The 20,463-nt window shown below is 35.2% G+C and overlaps 1 protein-coding gene across 1 annotated transcript in view; it reads left to right on the forward strand.

The window, feature by feature from the left end:
* The window catches only part of MDGA2 (MAM domain containing glycosylphosphatidylinositol anchor 2), an 859,730-nt gene that overhangs the window by 541,686 nt on the left and 297,581 nt on the right, over positions 1-20,463 (forward strand). Inside the window, exon 4 of the mRNA XM_036028780.1 lies at positions 10,840-11,036. Within this exon, the coding sequence (XP_035884673.1) occupies positions 10,840-11,036 (197 nt within the window). The remainder of the gene's footprint in view (positions 1-10,839; positions 11,037-20,463) is intronic.

The raw sequence follows: 20,463 nt of genomic DNA on the forward strand, positions 1-20,463 counted from the left end.
ATGTATGAGAAAGGCAGCTTATATTATCATACATTTTATTTTGTTAAAGTGACTTTAATTTGTCATTTCCTGGCATATTTAATCAAACATAAAGTTACCAGAATATTATTTTAGTTACAAAAGGGTACCTGTTGCATTTATGGGGAAAAAAGTAATTATTTTTAGATTACCATACTGGTGTGTATGAGTAACCTTGCTGAAAATTGACATTGATTAAATTTGTTACAGATTAGTCTTTCTTTACATTACTTTATTAGATTATTATTGGGCACTTATGTCCATTATGGTGGGTGCTAGGGATACAAATATGATGAAGATTTGGGCATTGTGTACACAGGGGTATATTTTATAAAATACCATATTAGTTATGTTATTAAATATATTTAAAACAAATACTCAAATATCAAATAATATAATAATGATTTATATTATTTTATAAATGGGAAGAATTTTGACCTCTGTTAAATAATAGAAATTATATGCTCTTTACTTCAAAGAACATTTTGCCTTTGTTGATTTATATTATCTCTAGATATTTGAATTTTACTACTTAGCCTTTAAAATTAAAAGAAATTTAAAAAGAAATAAGTGCAGATAAAATATCAGCAATAACAGAAAATAGTCTAATATGCTTTTATGGTATTATAAAAGTAGTTTTATATAAAAATTTACTATTGAATGAATATAGAGAGGGATCTTATTGTCCCTGAACTATAAAGACTAGACAATTAGAAATGGTAACCTTGAAGTCCTCGGATAACACTGAATTGCAGGAACTCTGCCTAAATCCTGGGAGTGTTGAAGATCCCTTTCATAAAAATTGTCCTTAGCTAGAAAGAGCCACCTAACCCAAGGCCAAATCCCCTCACCAGGGAAGCCCTAATCCAGTAATTGATTAGTGTTCTCTGCAGAGCAAGTCAGTAGGACAGTCTGAAAGGCAATCACAACTCTATAGCTCCTTCTGGATCATCTGGAGATTTTGTAGTGATGCATCACAGTTTAATTCCTTTGACTGCTTGAAACTACTTTTTTTATACCACCATAAGAATTGGTTCTGAGGGCACTCTCTAATAAATTTCCTACACGCATTATTTTCATCAAAAATTGTATTTTCAAGGCCTGAGGAAGTACATACTAAAATAGAATGTTAGTGATAAGAGATAGAGATAGAGTTCAGCCCACTAGCTGGCAGGCAATAAAAACCCATTGCTGGCGATGGGTGGACCACTTATATCCCTTGAATGTGATAGTAAAAGTGTTAAAACTTTCACTGGTGGCAAACAAATATAGGTACCAGTAGAAAGTAATGCATTGTGAAGTCACTACCTCAGACTTTTGAGGAATTCAAGGGAAAGTCATAACTTTAAGGACAATGAAATCAGTTTCTGCTGGGTTCTATTCAAGAGTGGAGAAAAAGAATGAAAGGCTGAATGTGATTAATCCTGAGTGGAGGTAATAGTGTGAGAAGACCTCCTTAGCAGAATAGAAGAGACTTGATCTTCTCTAGACAGAGGTCACAAAGGCTGATAATAATGCTTAGAACTTGTTTAAGATATAACACAGATTCAGAGAAGCTCATATCCTAAAACCAGCTTCTGAACCATGGTTGAAACAAGTGGAACCCTGACTTGGTCAGTGGAGTACATCTGGGTTTATGATTTTAGGAAGCTTAAAACAGTAGCTCTTCCTAGATCTTCTAGGCTTAAAAAATGTGGCCCCAATTAGAGGCTATAACTTACATCTCACTTAAAGATGATGCTGAAACTTCTCCCTTTTATGTTAATACATAAACATATACTCTAACTTCCATTCTGGGCTTTCAGATCAATACATAAGGTCAATGGAAGACATTATTTGGCCATGGAAATGCTGCATGTAGGAGAAAAAAGGGACCATGCTCCAAACAAACTGTACAATCTAGCCAATGTTTACTGGCAGGAGTCAGGAGAATATGTTTGGAGCTGGATCCTGAGGCACCTCCATCAAGTGGGATGAAGAATAAAATAGAATAAGATTGGGTATGGAGAGAAAGATCAAACTGAAATGAAAAATAAATGTTTATTGACATGGCAACATCATCTCATAATATAAGATTTAGCATGTTGGCAAGAATAGCAGAAGAGAGTTCCTGCTAGTAGGGTAGCCCTCAGAAACTTGAGCAAACAATGGTTCCCACTAAAATAATTATAAATGCCAGAACTGCTGTGCAGATGGTAGGGAAAAAAGGATCAAAAGACTATGATGTGTGAATACTTAAGTACAGAAAAATCATCAGCTTAATATATTCTGTGTAAAAGGTTGGAAGACACTGCAAAAACACCCCTAAAGAATGTGCTGATGACTGAGATACAAGCATCATTGAGAAGCTAAGAGGTGAATGTTTTCTGCAGGCAAATGTTGATGGCAAAAGAAGCTATCACAGAATTGGGCCCCCTGATAGAAATGGGGATGCCATGATCTCAAAATAATAGAGGCTAGGTGGCAGTGCTTAGCTGTCATAAGCAATGTGGGCACAATTATCCTAATGAACTATTTCAAATCTATGCAGCACTCTGGACTCATAAAGAGCTATGCTGATTAATAGATCATACCATCTCTTGGAGCAAAATAAATGGACAATCAACAAGGATGTTACCCAGTCTGCTACAATTAAAGAAATCAGATGGAGAGTCAGTAGTCTGAATGAAGATACATAATAAAAATTCACAACTCCTTGCTCATTTTCTGAAGCTGAGGTAATTTTCAGAACTAGAACTCTTTGATTGAAGGGGAAACTGAGTCACCAGGAAGAGCCCTGTAACACCATACCATAGCAAGTAAAAATAGTAATAATTTCCCCAGTTCTTTCTCCAAAAAACCTATATCCATTCACTTGAATAACCATATACTAGGAAAAGTGAACTTCCAAAAAATTTTGAAGATTATTATACACAGGATCTAAGCTGACCTTGTTACCTAAGATTCTACAGAACCATTATACCCTTATGCTATTAGATTTGGGCATATAGGTGACAGGTAATGAATGGGATTGTGATCCACAACTGGCTCATTTTGTGTCTACCAGTCCACAAATCCACCCTGTTTTCATTTACCTAGTTTTCAATTGTGTAATTAGAATGGATATACTTTCTACTTGTTGAACCTCTACTGATTCCTTGACTCTGGGGGTGAGAGCTGTCCTAGTCAGAAGTCTAATTTGAAGGCTCTGAAATGTTCTCACTTCCAGCTGAGACATAGAAAACATAATATAATTTCCCAGGGGGAATAGCAGATTTAATGCCACCCATAAAATCTTAAAAGATGTACCAGGGGTAGTCCATTTCATATTCAATTTATTGACTATGTTGTCTCCTGCTGAAACCAGAGATCCCAGAGGATGATATTAGACTATCAAAAACTCACCCAAGTAGTGTCCTGATTGTAGTTTATGCCAGATATGACATTTCTGCTAGAGTAAATTAGCATGGGTTCATGCATGGCATGTGTCCAGTGATCTAGTATAGTGTGCTTTTTCCCCCATTTCTTTTAGGAAAGAAGATGAGAAATAATTTGCATTCATTTTGGACAGACAATAGTATACGTTTGCAGTCTTACCCTAAAGCTAAATTAACTCTCACACTTGTTTTCATAACATAGCCCAAAGGTATATGAGCCATGTAGACATTTTACTAAATACAGTATGGTTTTACTGTATCAGTGAGATCATGTTCCTCAGTTCAGATGAAGAAGAAGTGGCTAGTACAGTGGATATAATGGTAAGACACACATAATCGAGAGGGCTGGAATAAGACTATGAAGATTCAGTGACCCACAATATTAGTAAAATTTTAGCAATCCAGTGGTCTGGAGCTTGCCAGGACATTCCCTCCAAAGTAAAGCACAAGTTATTGCATCTCTCAATTCCCATCCTTCAGAAGGAAACACAGTGCCTGGTAGGTATCTTGGGTTCTGGGTCATAATCCATCCTTGGAAACACTATTCCAATCCATTTATCAGGTGATTTGATAGGCTATCAGCTTCAACTCAATCTCAAAGTAAAAAATGGTTCTGTAGCAGGCCCACACTGTGATGTAAATGGCCCTGATCCTTGTCACACAACCCTGGAGAATCTATGACATTAGCTATGTTAGTTCTGGAAAAAAATGCTGTGTAGTTTACAGCAATCTCTATAGGAGAATTATAGAATAAATGTTCAGAATTATGAGTGAGGCCATGCTTTCTGCAGTCAAGAATTATACACTATTCATAAAGTAGCTCCTACTGCGCTATGGGGCATTGGTAAAAACAGAACGTCTAAATGTGCAATATCCAATGATGATCTGGCCTGAACTGCCAATCAGAAGTAAGATTTTGTTATTTCTACAACTCCCACTCATAAAATAAGGTAGACTCATCAGGATTCTGTCATTAGATAGAAGTGGTACAACCAGGATGAGGCATGGCCAGGGCCGAAGAGCCCAAGTAAGCTGTACAACCAGGTGCCCAGACCCCCATGACACCTATCAGTGTTCTACCAGTGCTTCTTTCTCATTTCTTACCTGGCTACATAGAACGTCACTTATGAATGGATAGAGGAGAAAAAAGGCTGAGCTACTTTCTCCCTGGGTCAGCTCAGAATATACACACAAATAAAAATTAGGCTGCTATTTCACAAGAACCCCACTCTAGAATTTCCCTGATAAATAAGAATAAGGGAAAATCTTCCCAGGGAGTTAGAACTTTGCTTTCGGTGGCACACTTGGTCAACCACTTTGTGTGGAAAGAGCAGGTCTGTTAAAATATTTTGGTGGACCTATGAGAGTGGACCTATGAGAGTGGACCTATGAGGTGTGATAATACTTCTAGTGTATATTAATGACCACCAAAAAGTATCCACAGCAGATAAATCACAAAACAGTGAAGTAGACTAATGCAGAGAGCTGATATCAACCAGCTTCTGTCATTGGCCATCTTTAGCTGGCACGACAGGCTCATAAAAAATAGTCATAATGGTAAGAATGGAGGCTATTCATAAGCTCGAATCACAGGTTATCTTTGTGAAAATTGGTATATCCACTGCCACTACTGAATATTCTACTTGGCAGCAACAGAGGCAAACACTTACCTCTTGATAAAGCAATGTCTTTTATGATTGCCAACCATTTCCTTGGTAGCAAGTTGAGTACATTAGACCTTTATTACCCTGAGAGTGACAGCGTATAGTTTTGATTCAATTTGACATGTATTGTTTGTATGGATGTTTCTGCTGACCTCAGCCAGCAGCAGCCTAATCAAAAGGCTTTTTAGAATGTTTTATTCTTAACATGGGATTCCACCTAACCACTCATGGGACCAAAGCACAATTTACAGACATGAAGATGTAACACTGGAAACATTGCCTGGGATTCTGTGATCATATTGTATTCTATACCACTTAAATATGCCAACTTATTAGAGTGAGAGAATATCCTTTGTATGGGGCATCTGAGTCTTGGAGAGGTAATATCTAGCAAGAAGGTGTGCTGTCTTCCAACATGCAATATACATCCTAAATCAATTACCATTATTGTGTGAGGTTTTTTGTTTCCTATAGAATACACAAGCTCAAGAACCAAGGAGCAACTCTACTTACTACCTCATACTCAATGATATACTTGGGGAATCTGTATTTCCCTTCTGTGAGCTCACACTTCTGTAAGCTCTCCCTGTTTAGAAGTCCTAGTTCTCAGAAAATGCAAAAGTTTTTATTAAGTGACACAGCAAAAGTCCCATTAATCTTTAAGCCATAGCTGTTACTTGTTACTTTAAGCTGTCTATGTCAGGAAACTGTTAGATAAGAGGGGTCACCATCCTGGCACAAATGACTGGCCCATATAATCAGCTGGAGATAGGACTGTTTTACACAGTGAAGCCATAAAGAATGTTTGATACCCAGTTGATCCACTGAGTCATTTCTTAGTATTCTGTTGTCCAATATTGGTGTTAAACAAATAAGCACATCAGTAATGGCTTGAGAAGTGCATGGTGACCAGGGAATCAAAATCCTCAGTGAAAAATGTCTAGTAACTTCACTAGGTACTTACACCAAAAGATGTACTAACTCAGGAAAAGTCATTGCTAATACTAGGGGTTTGGTCATGGGTTTTAAGGAAAGAAATTGTCTCCTTAACATGGAAGTGTAAAGTGAAGCAGCAAGTGCTGATGGAGAAGCTGCAGCAAGTTATCTTGAAAACCTAGCTAAGATAATAAATGAAGGTGGCTACACTAAAAACAGATTTTAATGTCGAAAAAACAGCCTTATATAAGAAGAGATGTCATCTGGGACCTTCATAGCTACAAAAGAGAAGGCAATGCCTTGCTTGAAAGCTTCAAAGAACAGGCTGACCCTCTTCTTAGGGGCTAATGAGGCTGGTGACTTCAAGTTGAAGCCAATGCTCATTTAATCCTCTGATAGTCCTAGGGCCCTTAAGAATTACGCTACACCTACTCTGCCTGTGCCCTATAAATGGAACAACAAAGCCTGGATGACAGCACATATGTTTACAACATGGTTTGCTGATATTTTAAAGCCACTGTTGAAACCTATTGCTCCAATTTTTTTTAAATATTACTGCTCATTGATAATACACCAGGTCACCCAAGAGCGCTAATGGAGATGTACAGGATTAATGTTGTCCTCATGCCTGCTAATATAGTATCCACTCTGTAGCCCATGAATCAAGAAGTAATTTTGACTTTCAAATCTTATTTAAGACATACCTTTTGTAATGCTCTAGCTGCCATAGATAGTAATTCCTTGATGGACTTGGCCTAGGGAATTTAAAACTTTCTGATAAACATTCACCATTCTAGATGACATTAAGGGATTTTCTGATTCATGGAAAGATGTCAAAATATCAACATTAATAAGAGTTTGGAAGAAATTGTTTCCAACACTAATGGATGACTTTGAGGAGGTCAAGATTTCAATGTAGGAAATAACTACAAATATAGTAGAAATAGCAAGAGAACTTTTGTATGTCCTGGCAAAACAAAAAATTAGTATAACTCCCTTTATTATGATACTTGCTTTACTGTGGGGACCCAGAGCTGAATGCACAATATCTCTGAAGTACAGCTGTATTCTTTCTGCACAGATATCTCTGTCTCAGAGGCACTTTTCTAACAAACCTGACTGAGGGCAAATTCGTATATTCAGTATGCATTCAGTTACATAGAGAGTATATTTAAATGCATATTTTAAGTGAGATATGTGTGTATGTGGCTTAAACTATATATTGTATGTATGTAAATCTCACTTAAAGTACATATTTTAGCCATGCAGTTATTTGACTTGCCTAAAAGATATCTTGTTTTTTGCCTTGGCCAGTGTGGCTCAGTTGTTTGGAGGACCCTACCATAAACCTAAAAGTCACAGGTTTGATTCCTCATTAGAGCACATGCTAAGTTGTGGGTTCACATGAGAGACAGCCAATTGATACTTCTCTCTCACACTGATGTTTCTCTCTCTATCTCCCCACTCTTTTTCCCTCTCCCTAAAATCAATAAAAATGTCCTCAGGTGAGGATACAAATAATACAAATAATAAAAATGAATGATACCTTGTCTTGGCATATTTATTTCTAAATTTGAGAAAATCATTTAGGACTTTTATAAAGTAGAAATCCCTAAACATGGGTGAATGCAATAGATAATTCTGCCAATACAGCATTCATTAAAATCAATCGTCATAGGATTAGATTCTCTGATGGCCATTGACCCAACAATCATCCAAATCAGGGAAGAGCATGTTTAAATAATTGTTCAGGTTTTGTCTGTTTCTAACTGAATGTTTTGGCACTGCCAGCAATAAGAAAAGATCTAGAAATACATCAATAAATAAATGTTGAGAAGTACTATATTATTAACTATATAAAACCCAAGTAGAATGCCTGTTTGCTATGCAATTCTACTTTGTTTTTAAATATTTTGGCTTCAGAATTTTCTTTCCACATAACACAGCTGATATTTGTATAAAAATGAAACTATGACTATAGAAACTGCACAAGGAAAAATTGTCTATAATTAATCACAACACAAATTGTTTATGTTAGTTTTCAAGTCACCTAGGCTGGATTCAGCTAATGAGTCTTCTGTAGGATTTGATGTAGTTTAAGCACCTATAAAATTTCATGATAATGCTGGCATCCCTAAGTACTCCAACTTATTTAAACCCAAGAGCATGTATCACTGCACAGCTATAGAGTGAATCTAAGCAGAAAGTTCCTTAAACTTCACTGAAAAGCAGCAGTTGTTCTGTAAATTTATACAAGGTAGGACTGTCATGCAATTCACATTCAAAAACTGTTTTTTTTTAACTGCTGAAATTTGGGCTTCTGCTTTTTAATTTTATTCCTTAGAGTATCTATTACTTTGCTACTTTGCTGGTTTTTAATTATTTTAATATATCAAAAAGAATATTTTCTAGGGGAGGATGTCTTTTAAATATTCAGGGTAACATATGCTTACACACCTCACTATTCATATGTTGATATAAACATGATAGTTTCTTTTAAGATTTCACATAAAAATGCTGGCCATGTGGAAACATTTGATACCCTGAGCAAATGGGAAAGTGACATTTACTTATTTAAAATGTGAGTTCGTTATAAATTGGTGAGATAAAAGTATAAAAACAACAGAATTACTGGGAATCTAAGTTAAATCCTATTTTAATGATAGTAATAATAATAATAACAAACTCACTTTTATTGAGGCTTTACTATGTGCCAAGGCTTTATGGACTGTCTCTTTACATCTCCAAAGCCCTGTTAGTATATAATGTGATTATTTCCATTTAATTGGTAAAGAAATGGAAGACCACAAAGATTAAGTTACCTTTTAGAGTTATAAAGCTAAAGGAGCAAAGCTCACTGAAATTAATATGTAATTAGAGCAAAATTTTTTGCATCACTCTTAATAAGTACTGATTAAGTTTATTAGCACATGGGCCAACAGCTCTTGTTTTATATCCCCCCTTTTTTATTAGGATATAATAGACATATAACATTATGGAATTTCAATACAACATGATATACAACATGATGATTCAATATTTGTATATATAGTGAAATGATCACCACAGTACGTCTAGTTAACATCCGTCAACACACAATTACAATTTTTCTTGTGATGAGAATTTAAGATTTACTCTTAGAAACTTTTAAATATGCACTACAGTTGTTGTTGTAAAGCAAGTAAAGTTCTTTTTCTCTTAAGAAAATAACCTGGGATATTGTATATCAGGAGTTAACAATCTATGGCAGACAATAACCCATGAGCCAAATGTGGCTGGGGCACTTGCATTTGTAAATAAAGTTTCAATGGAGCTCAGCAACATTCATCTTTCATTCATTTTACCTAGTGTCTTTGGCTGCTTTCACACTACAGTGGTAAAGTTGAATAGTTGAGACTGTTATAGAACAGACCCAGGGTGGGGTGAATGATAGACTATTGCCTGAACTCCGGAGGTCCCCCAGCCCATACTAGGTTTGCCTTGCCCGCTGCCAGGGAAAAACGTCTCTCAATGCCAGAGATTGTTGAAAAGGAAAGGAATTACTTATTTAAAGAGTTATACAAAATTAAGAGCAATGACTTAATGTCTTTGTTGAGATCCCAAAGTCCTTTAGAATACCCACAAATGCACAGTCCTTCCTTCCCCCTCTGCCCAGTCTGGGGTACCAAATCTCAGAAAAAGAAAATAGAAGTCCGTTGTTCTTCTCTGCCCAAGCCACATCGTTCCAAAAGGACACCACATGGCTACCGCTCTTGGGTTTAAATCCCAGAGCCAACCTTCCTCTGCCACACCATTTCCGACTCCTCAGAGAATTGGCCACAGCTGTCAGCATTCCTGCATTTTTCTAGCCTTACTGGGTGGCCATAGTAAGTCCAGGCAGATGTGGCCCTGTGGTGTGGAGCCAGTCATCTCCAAACTCTTCTCAATGGCCCTGATCCATGCGTCCCATCCCCTAGCTCAGATGTGTGGGGGTAAGGACATCATATATACATATTTATTATTTTTCTAACATTTCCTGGACACCGAGCTCTGGACCCCATTACAAATCCCTATTTGCCCACCCCACCCTTGGCTGCACACTGTTACAAGACAAAGACTGCATGACCCACCAAAGCCAAGATACTTCTGTATTGGTTTTTCCAGAAAATATTTGCTAAGCTCTGTGGTGTACATCCCTTATTTAAATACTTATTTCCAATATCCAGAAATAGTAACATTAATGCCTTTTAATAGTACCTTCTGTTAGCACATTTCAAATTAGCAAATATGGTCTGGGATATAAAATCTGAGCTGAAGGAAAAGTTTAACTCAGTACAAGATCACATTTTCTTCCTGTAAATATAATACTATTTAAACATAATTCTTTGATTATTTTAATATGTAAGCATAAATAATTGGAAGGAGAAGTATATTAAGTGGAAGAATCAATTGAGCTGCTTGATATGTATTTCTCTCCCACTGTGGTTTGTTGTTTTAAATAATCTCTTGATTTTGAGGATTTTAAATTCTGACATCTCGCTTGAGCTCTGCTTTATGTGGCTGTTGGCAAAGTGTTGTAAATATACAAGGTCGTTTATACTATTTCAATAAATAGAGATCTTGAAAAATAACTATTATTTGTAGTTACCTTCTAGCATTGGAAATTTCTCTGTGAATACATTCTGTAAACACAATATAAAATGAATATTGTGATAAGCAATAAAATCATTAAGAAAATTCATCATTTGTTAGTTTTTAAATGTACATGCTTCAAAAGCCATGTAACTCATAATACTGTTACTTTGTTGCTTTTATTTTTTTCCTAGATTTGGATGATCCTATAGTAACTGTTCATCAAAGTATAGGTGAAGCTAAAGAACAGTTTTACTACGAGAGAACAGTGTTCCTCAGGTGTGTTGCCAATTCCAATCCACCTGTTCGGTACAGCTGGAGACGTGGCCAGGAGGTGTTACTGCAAGGATCTGATAAAGGAGTTGAGATTTATGAACCCTTCTTTACCCAGGTAGGAATTAAAGTATAATATACCCACCGCACTCTGAAAATATATTTTCCTAATTTAAATGACATATAATATTATTTCTATTTAAGAAGATAGTTCCTCCAAATCTGGCCTTTAAAAAAAACAATATTTTTGACTGAATGATCAAAAGACTCAAATAATGAAGAAAAATTTATCTTTTACATGGCACTTAAGTTTAAATTTTAACTCTTCAAAAAATTTCAAATTAATTATCCTGACCTATATCTTTGTTACAGGTTTATGTAGATTTCCATATACAGTACATGTATACAGTACAATACAAATGTATAAATGTATACAGTACAATACATTTGCTAGACTGCTTTTTTATGTGGAAAATGTTTCTTAAAATAAGAGACTGGTTTTCCCATATCAGTGGTAAATAATTTTTAAGGGAATGAAGAATCTACTTCAAATTTATTTCACTTTGGTTATAGAAAAAAATGTAATTTCATGTTTTTGGTTTTTAATTTTTTATGAGTAGAGCCTTAATTATATAAAAACTAAAATATCAAATACTCATTAAAAACTTATTTAATAAAAAGAAAAATTGAGTTAATTTTCTATAGAGTGAAATTTTCCATAGAGTGATATTTCTTTCTGTTTGAATATCAGACTTTTTGCTATGCTGCTTAACAAAGGATTTTTCTATCTTTGTATGTGCTGGTACCTCTGCTCTTGGGCTGAATTAGTTGTCTTAAAAATATTTCAGAAACAAACAAGCTTTTCTTGCCATTCTGTGATTCACCTGCTGCAGTTGATAATTGCCAATAACATGCAGTTCTCACTCCTATTTAAAAATATCTTTCCTGCCTTTGGTTACTAATTATGTACTTTATCTCTTTCTGAAATGGCCATGTTTTTATATCTTCCCAAATAATGATGTAGGAGAAGAAATACAACAATATTTTTATGTTATATATGTACTTAATTTTTTAATATTAAACATATTTTATAGGTCAAATCAATAGACGCTCCCAAATAGCAACATGTGGAAAATTTAGTTCTTGTAGCCACAGAAAATATTGGCTTTTTCGTAGATGAGAGGTCATTAATGATTTTTCTTCATACCTTACATGTTGCAATACTGCACCTGGGCTGGACATGCACAGGTCCACCCCACCACACGTCGTGGATTAGGACAGTAGGTTCCTAATTGGCTTAATACTTCATTAGGGAAACTCCAAACCTCTGAGTGATTCACTTAAAATGTAAACTTTTTTCTGCTGTAATATGTCTAGTGGATATGAATATTAATAAATAAAAACTGCTTGGATGGTTTAAACAAATAAATATCTCTAGTGGATTCAGTGTATTGTAGCTCACAAGACCATGTTTGATCTTGCTCTGCCTTGCTCTCTCTTACCTAAACTTTTAAATCTCATATACCATTCTAGACACACAATCCCTAGGCATGCCAAGAGCCTGCACATTGTTGATCCTGCCGTGTAGAATGTAATTTACTTAGGTACTATGGCAGGACCATCCTAGTACTAAGGACTCATCACCTCGAAAAGGCCTTCATGGGCAGATCTATCTGAAGCAACATCCCTTCCTTTCCCATAGTTACTCTTTCCTAATACCCGGGTTTATTTTATTTCTTTCTCATAACAGTGAAACTAACAAATTACCTTATGTTTGAAATTAACCCACTAATAATAAAGACTTTGTCTTTTCAACAGCTAGAACATTGCCTTACACATGAAAGATTCTCAATATATATGTGTTAAATATTGAGCCAATACTCCTATGGGGATGTCTGGCTGACTAGTTATGGAATGGTTACAACTGACTCCAAGTTTCTAGTAGTTCCTGAATCACTCTGTAACTCCATCCCTCTTCACTCACTAAAGAAAGCTGAATGAATTGTGAACTAGAATAATATTATAATTGAATTCATTTAATGTATTTAATTTTCAAATTGTGACAATTTTCTAGTTATAATTCAAAATATTAAAATATTTTATTTTGAACTAATTTTAGACTTACAGAAAACTTGTAAAAATAGTACAGAGTTCCCTTGTATGCCTCATCTAGTTTATAATGTTAATATCATCTAGAACTATAATACTATGAGAAAAATTGAGAAATTAACATTGGCGCAATACTATTAACTAAACTATAGATTTTATTCAGGTACACTAGTTTCTCTAGTAATGTTCTTTTTCTGTTGCTTTATTCTGTCCAGGATCCCACATTGCATTTAATTTTTATTTCTTACGCTCCTTCTTTAAAATAATAGGTTGCCTTAAAAAACAGGTTGTCTTTTTTTTAAATTAAGTTCTAGGTATAATTTATATATTCTAGATACAAATCTTTTGTTAGACATGTGTTGTGAAATTGGTTTTTCCAGACTGTAGCTTGCCTATTTATTTGCTTTTTTCATTTAATACTTTTTTAAATTTAATTTTTAATTATAGTTGATATGCAGTTATGTTTTATATTAGTTACAGGTGTACAGCATAGTGGTCAGACATTTGTATAATTTACAAAGTGCTTCCCTGACAAGTCTAGTACCCATGTGGCACCATACACAGTTATGGCAATATTACTGACTGTATGCTCTGTGCTCCACTTTACTCACTAGGTCATTTTTGTAACTTCTAATTTGTACTTCTTAGTCTTTTCACCTTTTTTACCTAGACTCCCAACCCCCCTTCCCATCTGGCATCCATCAGTTTGTTCTCTGTATCTATAATTCTGTTTCTGTTTTATTTGCCCATTAATTTTGTTCTTTAGATATTAGATGTAAGTGAATTCACATCATATTTGTCTTACTTAGCCAAACTTATAATTTTTAATTGATTTCTAGTCTAATTCCACTGTAGCAGAAGGCATACCCTTAATAATTTAATCTTTAAAAATTAATTGAGGGGATTTCAGGTCAAGATGGAGATGTAGGTAAACATGGCTCTCCTCCTTGCAAAAACCACATCAAAATTACAGCTGAATTTTATAGTAGCCATCACGCAGAAGCATCAGAAAATCAAGCTGAATCAAAGACTGACAATATGGAATTAAAAAAGAAACCTCCTCCATTCAGACTGGTAGGAGGGGTGGAGACCTGGATACATGGAGATGTGGAGACACAGGGATGTGGAATGGGCTGGTCCCATATCCATGTGTGGTGAATAAAAATTTGGGAAGGATATTTGGGGAGTGAAGGTTGCTAGCCCCATACTAGGCCCCCTGGTCCAAGGTTCCAGTGCCAAGAAGATAAGTAAAAACCAGTGGGGATTGGATTGGTGGAAGAAACTTCTGGAGTCCCAGATATTTCCTCTTAAAGGTTCTACACACAGACTTACTCAGATTCATTCCCTCTGGGCTCCAGCAATGAAGCAGCACCTTGAAAGGCACCAGTGGCATATGCGGAAGAACTAAAGTATCTGGCATCAGGGTAAGAGCAGGGGAATAGCTTTCTCCGGACAGAACTGCTAGTAGAGGACAGTGTTCATTTTCTGAGCCCTCCCCCCAACAGAGTCATAGAGGGTGGCACAGATCTGAGACTCCATCAGCCTGGCTCCCAAGGATTGCTCCACTCTAGTGATTCCCTGAGGTGCTATCCCACCCAACTTACAGCCCCACCCAAACTATGGCCCCACCTAAACTGTTAACAGTGACTTTTCCATATGAATGGCTTGTCTTGGTTCATGCTTCAGATCTTCCTAAATCCTTTCAAACAAGAAATAGCCAGCGTCAGTGAGCCTCTGGCCCCCATTCTATTTGATAAGTGTTCCCAGACCTGGCACTAGCAGCAGCTGCCCTTGGGTCACAGTCTGGCCTCATGTGAGCACCTCCAAGCCCAGCACAAATAGCAGCCATACGCAGATTGCTTTATAGCTTACGCTAAGTGGACCCAGACAAACATAGGTGGATGATGACCTTAACCTGCACCACCCAGGAAACCCCAGAGCCTTTGCACCCTGTGACATCTACAGACCATGGGGGAGCACCACCACCCAACCATCTCCACAAGCCATGGAGAGCAGAGATTGGTGGCCAGTGGTCACAGCCTGTCCTTGCAGCTGACTGGCCTGTGTAAATCCCTCCCATTGACCTCCCAAAAGGAACCAAGGCTCAACTACAAGAGGAGGGTACACTCAGCTCACATGAAGGACTCACCTTGAGTACCTAGCTTGGGTAGTAGAAGAGGCTGTGCCACTGTACCCTGTAGGACACCTACTACATTAGGCCATACTACCCAGGCAGGAAGTCATAACATCTCTGCCTAATACATAAAAATAAATACAGGGAGGCTGTCAAAATGAGGAGAAAAAGTAACCTAACCCAAATGAAAGAACAGAAACAAACTCCAGAAAAGAACTAAACAAAATGGATATAAGCAATATATCAGATGCTGAGTTCAAAACACTGGTTATAAGGATGCTCAAGGAACTTAGTGGGTACTGCAATAGCTTTAAAAAGATCCAGTCAAATGAAGGATACGCTAATTGAAATAAAGAACAAATAAATTATAGGGAATCAACAAGACAGCAGATAAGCCAAGAATCAGATCAATGATTTGGAACATAAGGAAGAAAAAAACAGCCAATCAGAATAATGAGAAGAAAAAAGAATCCAAAAAATGAAGATAGTGTAAGGAGCCCCTGGGACAACTTCAAGCATACCAATATTCACATCATAGGGGTGCCAGGAGGAAAAGAGAAAGAGCAAGAAATTGGAAATCTATTTGAAAAAAATAGTGAAAGAAAACTAATTTGGTGAAGGAAATAGACATATGAGTCCAGGAAGCACAAAGTTTCAAACAAGATGGATGCAAAGAGACCCATTGCATGTCACATATCATAGTTAAAATGGCAAAGGTTAAAAATAAAGAATCTTAAAAGCAGCAAGAGAAGAGCAGATAATCACCTACAAAGGAGTTCCCATAAGACTGTCAGATGATTTCTCAAAAGATTCTTTGCAAGCTAGAAAGAATTGGCAGGAAATATTCAAAGTGATGAAAAGCAAGGACTTACAACCAAGGTTACTCTATCCAGCAAAGCTTTCATTTAGAATTGAAAGGCAGATAAAGAGCTTCCCAAACAAGAAAAGCTAAAGGAGTTCATCATCATCATCAACCCATTATTATATGAAATGTTAAAAGGACTTATTTAAGAAAAACATAAAAACTATGAACAATAAAATGGCAATAAATACATATCTATCAACAACTGAATCTAAATAAACTAACTAAGCAAACAAGCAGAACAGACATAGTATGTTAGGTATGGAGAACATTTGGATAATTGCCAGATGAGAGAGGGTTTGGGGGAATGGATGAAATGATGAAGGGATTAAGAAATAAAAATTGGTAGTTAAACAATAGTCATGGGGATGTTAAGAATAGTGTAGGAAATGGAGTAGCCCAAGAACTTACATGCATGACCCATGGACATGAGCAAAGGTGTGGAGATTGCTGGAAGGAGTGGGGGAGGACTGGATGGAGGAAGGCAAAGGGGGAAAATATGGGACAATTGTAGTAGCATAATCAATAAAATATAATTTAAAAATTAATTAATTGAAACTTGCATTATGCTTAGCTTATGGCCTACTTTCCTACATGATTCATGTGCACCCACAAGAATGTGTATTCCAAAATTTTTGCATGCCAATTAAGTCCAACCCAAATTTGCAACCCGATTTGTTCATTGGGTTGTTCAGACATTCTATGTATTTACTGTTTTTTTGTTTTCTATTTAAGCTTGACATAGTTTAGTTAATATCTATGGCTATGGCTGTGTATTTGTCTATTCTTTATCACTGTCAACTTTGCTTTATATATTTAAAACATATTCTTAGTACATACAGATTAGTAATTGTTATATCTTCCTGGTGGACTGAATATATTACCTCTCTGATACGTCCCGGGGGATTATCACTAAGAAATGTCCTTCTACAGAGTAGTACCTCTTGCTTTAGTAGTGCTGCTTGCCCTAAAGTCTGTTTTGTCTGTCATTAATTTAATTTTGCAAGCCTTCTTTTGGTTAGCTGTTTTCTTTTTTGGGGTGGTGTGGGTTGGGGAGAATGGTAAATCATCTCTGTTTTACTTTCAAGCATTCTGTGTTTTTAAATTTAAAAACATGTCATTAGTAATCAGTAGATATGATTTTGTTGTTTTAATCCAGTGGGACAATCTTAGTTTTTAGTGCATTTAATCCAGTGCCTGATATTTTTTGTCTATGTGACCTACGTGTTTTATGTTATGTCTCTCTTTTCTTGCCTCCTTTTGGATTTATCAAATATGTATAATTATTTAATTTTCTCCTCTATTTAGTTAAGAGTTTGAAATTATTTTAGTAACACTTAATAGGTTACTTAAAAATTACAGCCTATTTTCTGACTTCTTCCTCAACAAGGATGTAAATATAGATTATGTTTGCAATATTTATCTTTTTTATATTTTTGTATAGTATTTTAATTCTACATTTATTTAAACATTGACAAGACATTATTATTTTGTTCTTTGAAAGTCATTATCCACTTATATTTACCAACAGATTTCCTTTTCCATTTTGTGTTAGTCTCTATTAATGGTGTGAGGAAATGTTTGAGTTTCATTTTTGCAGAGAGATATACCTGTGTTCTGGTACCATATATTGAGAAGATCATTCTTTCACCACTAAATTTTTTTGGCACTTAAATCAATTGGCCCTATATATTAAACTTTATTTATGAACTATTTATTCTGTTTCATTGATTTATATGTCTGTCTTAATGCCAATACCACACTGTCTTAATTACTGTAGCTTATAACAAGTTCTGCAATCAGGAAAAATAATTCCTTCAACAGAGTTCATCTTTTTCAAAATTGTTTTGAATGTTATAGCTTCTTTCTATTTTCACTTAAATGTTAAAGTGATCTTGTCAATTTCTCCAACAATCTCATCAGATTTTGAGTGAGGGTTTGTTGACTTTGTAGATCAATTTGAGGAGACTGATACCAAGGTTATTAAACTGAAGGTGGTATTGACAATGAATATCATTGTATGAATCAAGCAATGAAAAACCTTATGCCCACTATTTTGATTTTACTTTGTCACATATTGTATTTACTGCTCTATGAACAATTTGAGAGCACCTGTAAAATTTTACCAAACCAGTTTGATTTAGATTTATCACCCTTTGAGATACTGCTTTGAGCCTTTTTGTGTATGTGTATATTTATCAAAGATGCATAGAAAGCTGGTCATTTACTTTAGAAATTCTGGAGTGTTACTTATAAATAAATTACTTCTCAGGGGCAAAGCAGCTAGTTGTATATAGTGGCCTGGAGATCCAAGGGTTTTATTATTTTTTTTATTTTTTCAATGGGCCATAGTAGGTATACTTGTGCATAGGAATCATAAATGCAAATGCCTACTGAGATTAATCTGGTAACATAAATATATGAATCTGTGTGGTATTATCAAAATAAACACTGATGAGGCTGGCTGTGCATGCCAGCTTTTCAGAAAACAATAAATCACTTGTTGCCAGAGTTCACCATTTGGCTCTTCTGGGCTACTGTTGTGAAACTCTGCTTGAATCCATGATTACCTCAAGGGGGATGCAGTGGTACTTACAATAACATTTCTAGTCTTGTGTGATTTGAAATAAAGACAGATAAGAGTAAGAAGGGTTTCTGTAAAAGTTCTGTTGAGTGAAAATAATTAAATAGTAGACTGAGAACTCCAAGGCTGATTCCAGCCTTACGGGTACATTTTTATAATATAGATGAGTATGATGTAGAGAAAAATTTTCCCAGGAATCTACGTGGTAGAAAACAATGTCCTCAATTTTATCTTCTAACTACCTTGGAAGTTTGGAGTAAGTGTGAATTATGATTTTCCAGCAGTAGAAAGCAATGCAGTGGGCTTAGCCTGTGGGTTTTATTTTTACAGTGATAAAATATATATCTATGAATGTTCTAATTCACAGTTATCATACCTAGTTGATTTTCCCTACATTAAAAAGTAGACCTGTACATCCTTAGTACCTTCAGAATTGTGTTATTGAGTTAAAGGCATCAATTATTTGGTCTACATGTCAAATTTGTTTTATGCAGTATCCTTAAAATATTTATCAAGGTTGACTTGTTTTTTTTGGTCCTAGTATAATGGCTTTGTTATTTGAATGAGAGATAAACAGTGTTTATTTGCTTAATGTGCTACTGGAGATCATATGTGTGTGTGTGTGTGTGTATATATATATATATAAAATATATATATTATATATAATATATATATTATATATAAATTATATATATAATTTAATATATAAAATGTATATATATTTATATATAAATAATTTATTTATATTTTAATTCTTAGATTTGATTGATTTTTGGACTGTTGCTTCCCATCATTTGCCATGTTTACATTCATACTGAAAGAACTTTCTATGTTAGCATTGTTGGTATTGAAGGACCTAATAATATTTTAATTTATTTTCATATATTATATGAACTTCATGTCTTCATAGTGTAATTAAGATCCAGTTAAAATAACTGAGATCTTCTATGTGCAAGATATTACAACTTTCTGCCAGAGACAGAGGTTATAGGCAAGACTCTTTCTCTGACTTTGTTGATGTTAATGGGGAGATGTTAAGGTAAACAGTGATTATGTTACAAGGTAAGAAATTATTCTCAGAATAGAGGCACACAATAGTGCTATGTAGAGAGCATTCAAGATGGAAATCAATAGCACCTGCAATAATACAGAAGGAAGATAATACCTCCAAAGATTGGCTATGTCTCTGGTTGACTGGAACAATAATTTGTATATATGGGGAAGGGCAGACTATGAAGCTGGGAAAGTATACTGGGACTATATTGTGGAAGATTGACAGATAAGAAGTCTGCATATTTATTAATTTTAGAAATTAAATTTCTTTTAAATGTATGCTTTCCTATTCAATGGCAAGGCCTTGTTCTTAATAAAACAGAATTTATAAGGTGAGATACATCTATCACAAATGACTGTTCATACTGAGCTAATAATATCAATTTGAAGTGAATATTTATTTCACCACCCTGTTACATAACAAAATCATCTTTATACCTTTTTTTGTAGATAGTCTTTCTGAAACAAAATTGGTCTATGTTGCTGTGGCTGATGCAAATCCAAATGCATATAATGTAATAAGTCTAAGAAGAATAATTATGCTTTCCATACTTCTACTCAATGCTGAAGATCTAGGCTAGCATATAATGCTATAGATAACATTGAATTGGAAATCTTTTGAATTGGAAACCTTTTTTTTTACTGATATCTGAAAATACATATTTAAAAAGTTTCCAATTTTCTAAGTAAAGTGGACACACTGCTTGAGGTTATTGTTATTACTTCACTAGAAAATGTCACCATTGGTAATGGCCACTGACAAAGGTATAGAATACCTTTCCTTTATTTCTTTTATTTTTAAA

This window comes from Phyllostomus discolor, chromosome 1 (genome assembly GCF_004126475.2).
Source record: "Phyllostomus discolor isolate MPI-MPIP mPhyDis1 chromosome 1, mPhyDis1.pri.v3, whole genome shotgun sequence".
NCBI classification, from domain to species: domain Eukaryota; kingdom Metazoa; phylum Chordata; class Mammalia; order Chiroptera; family Phyllostomidae; genus Phyllostomus; species Phyllostomus discolor.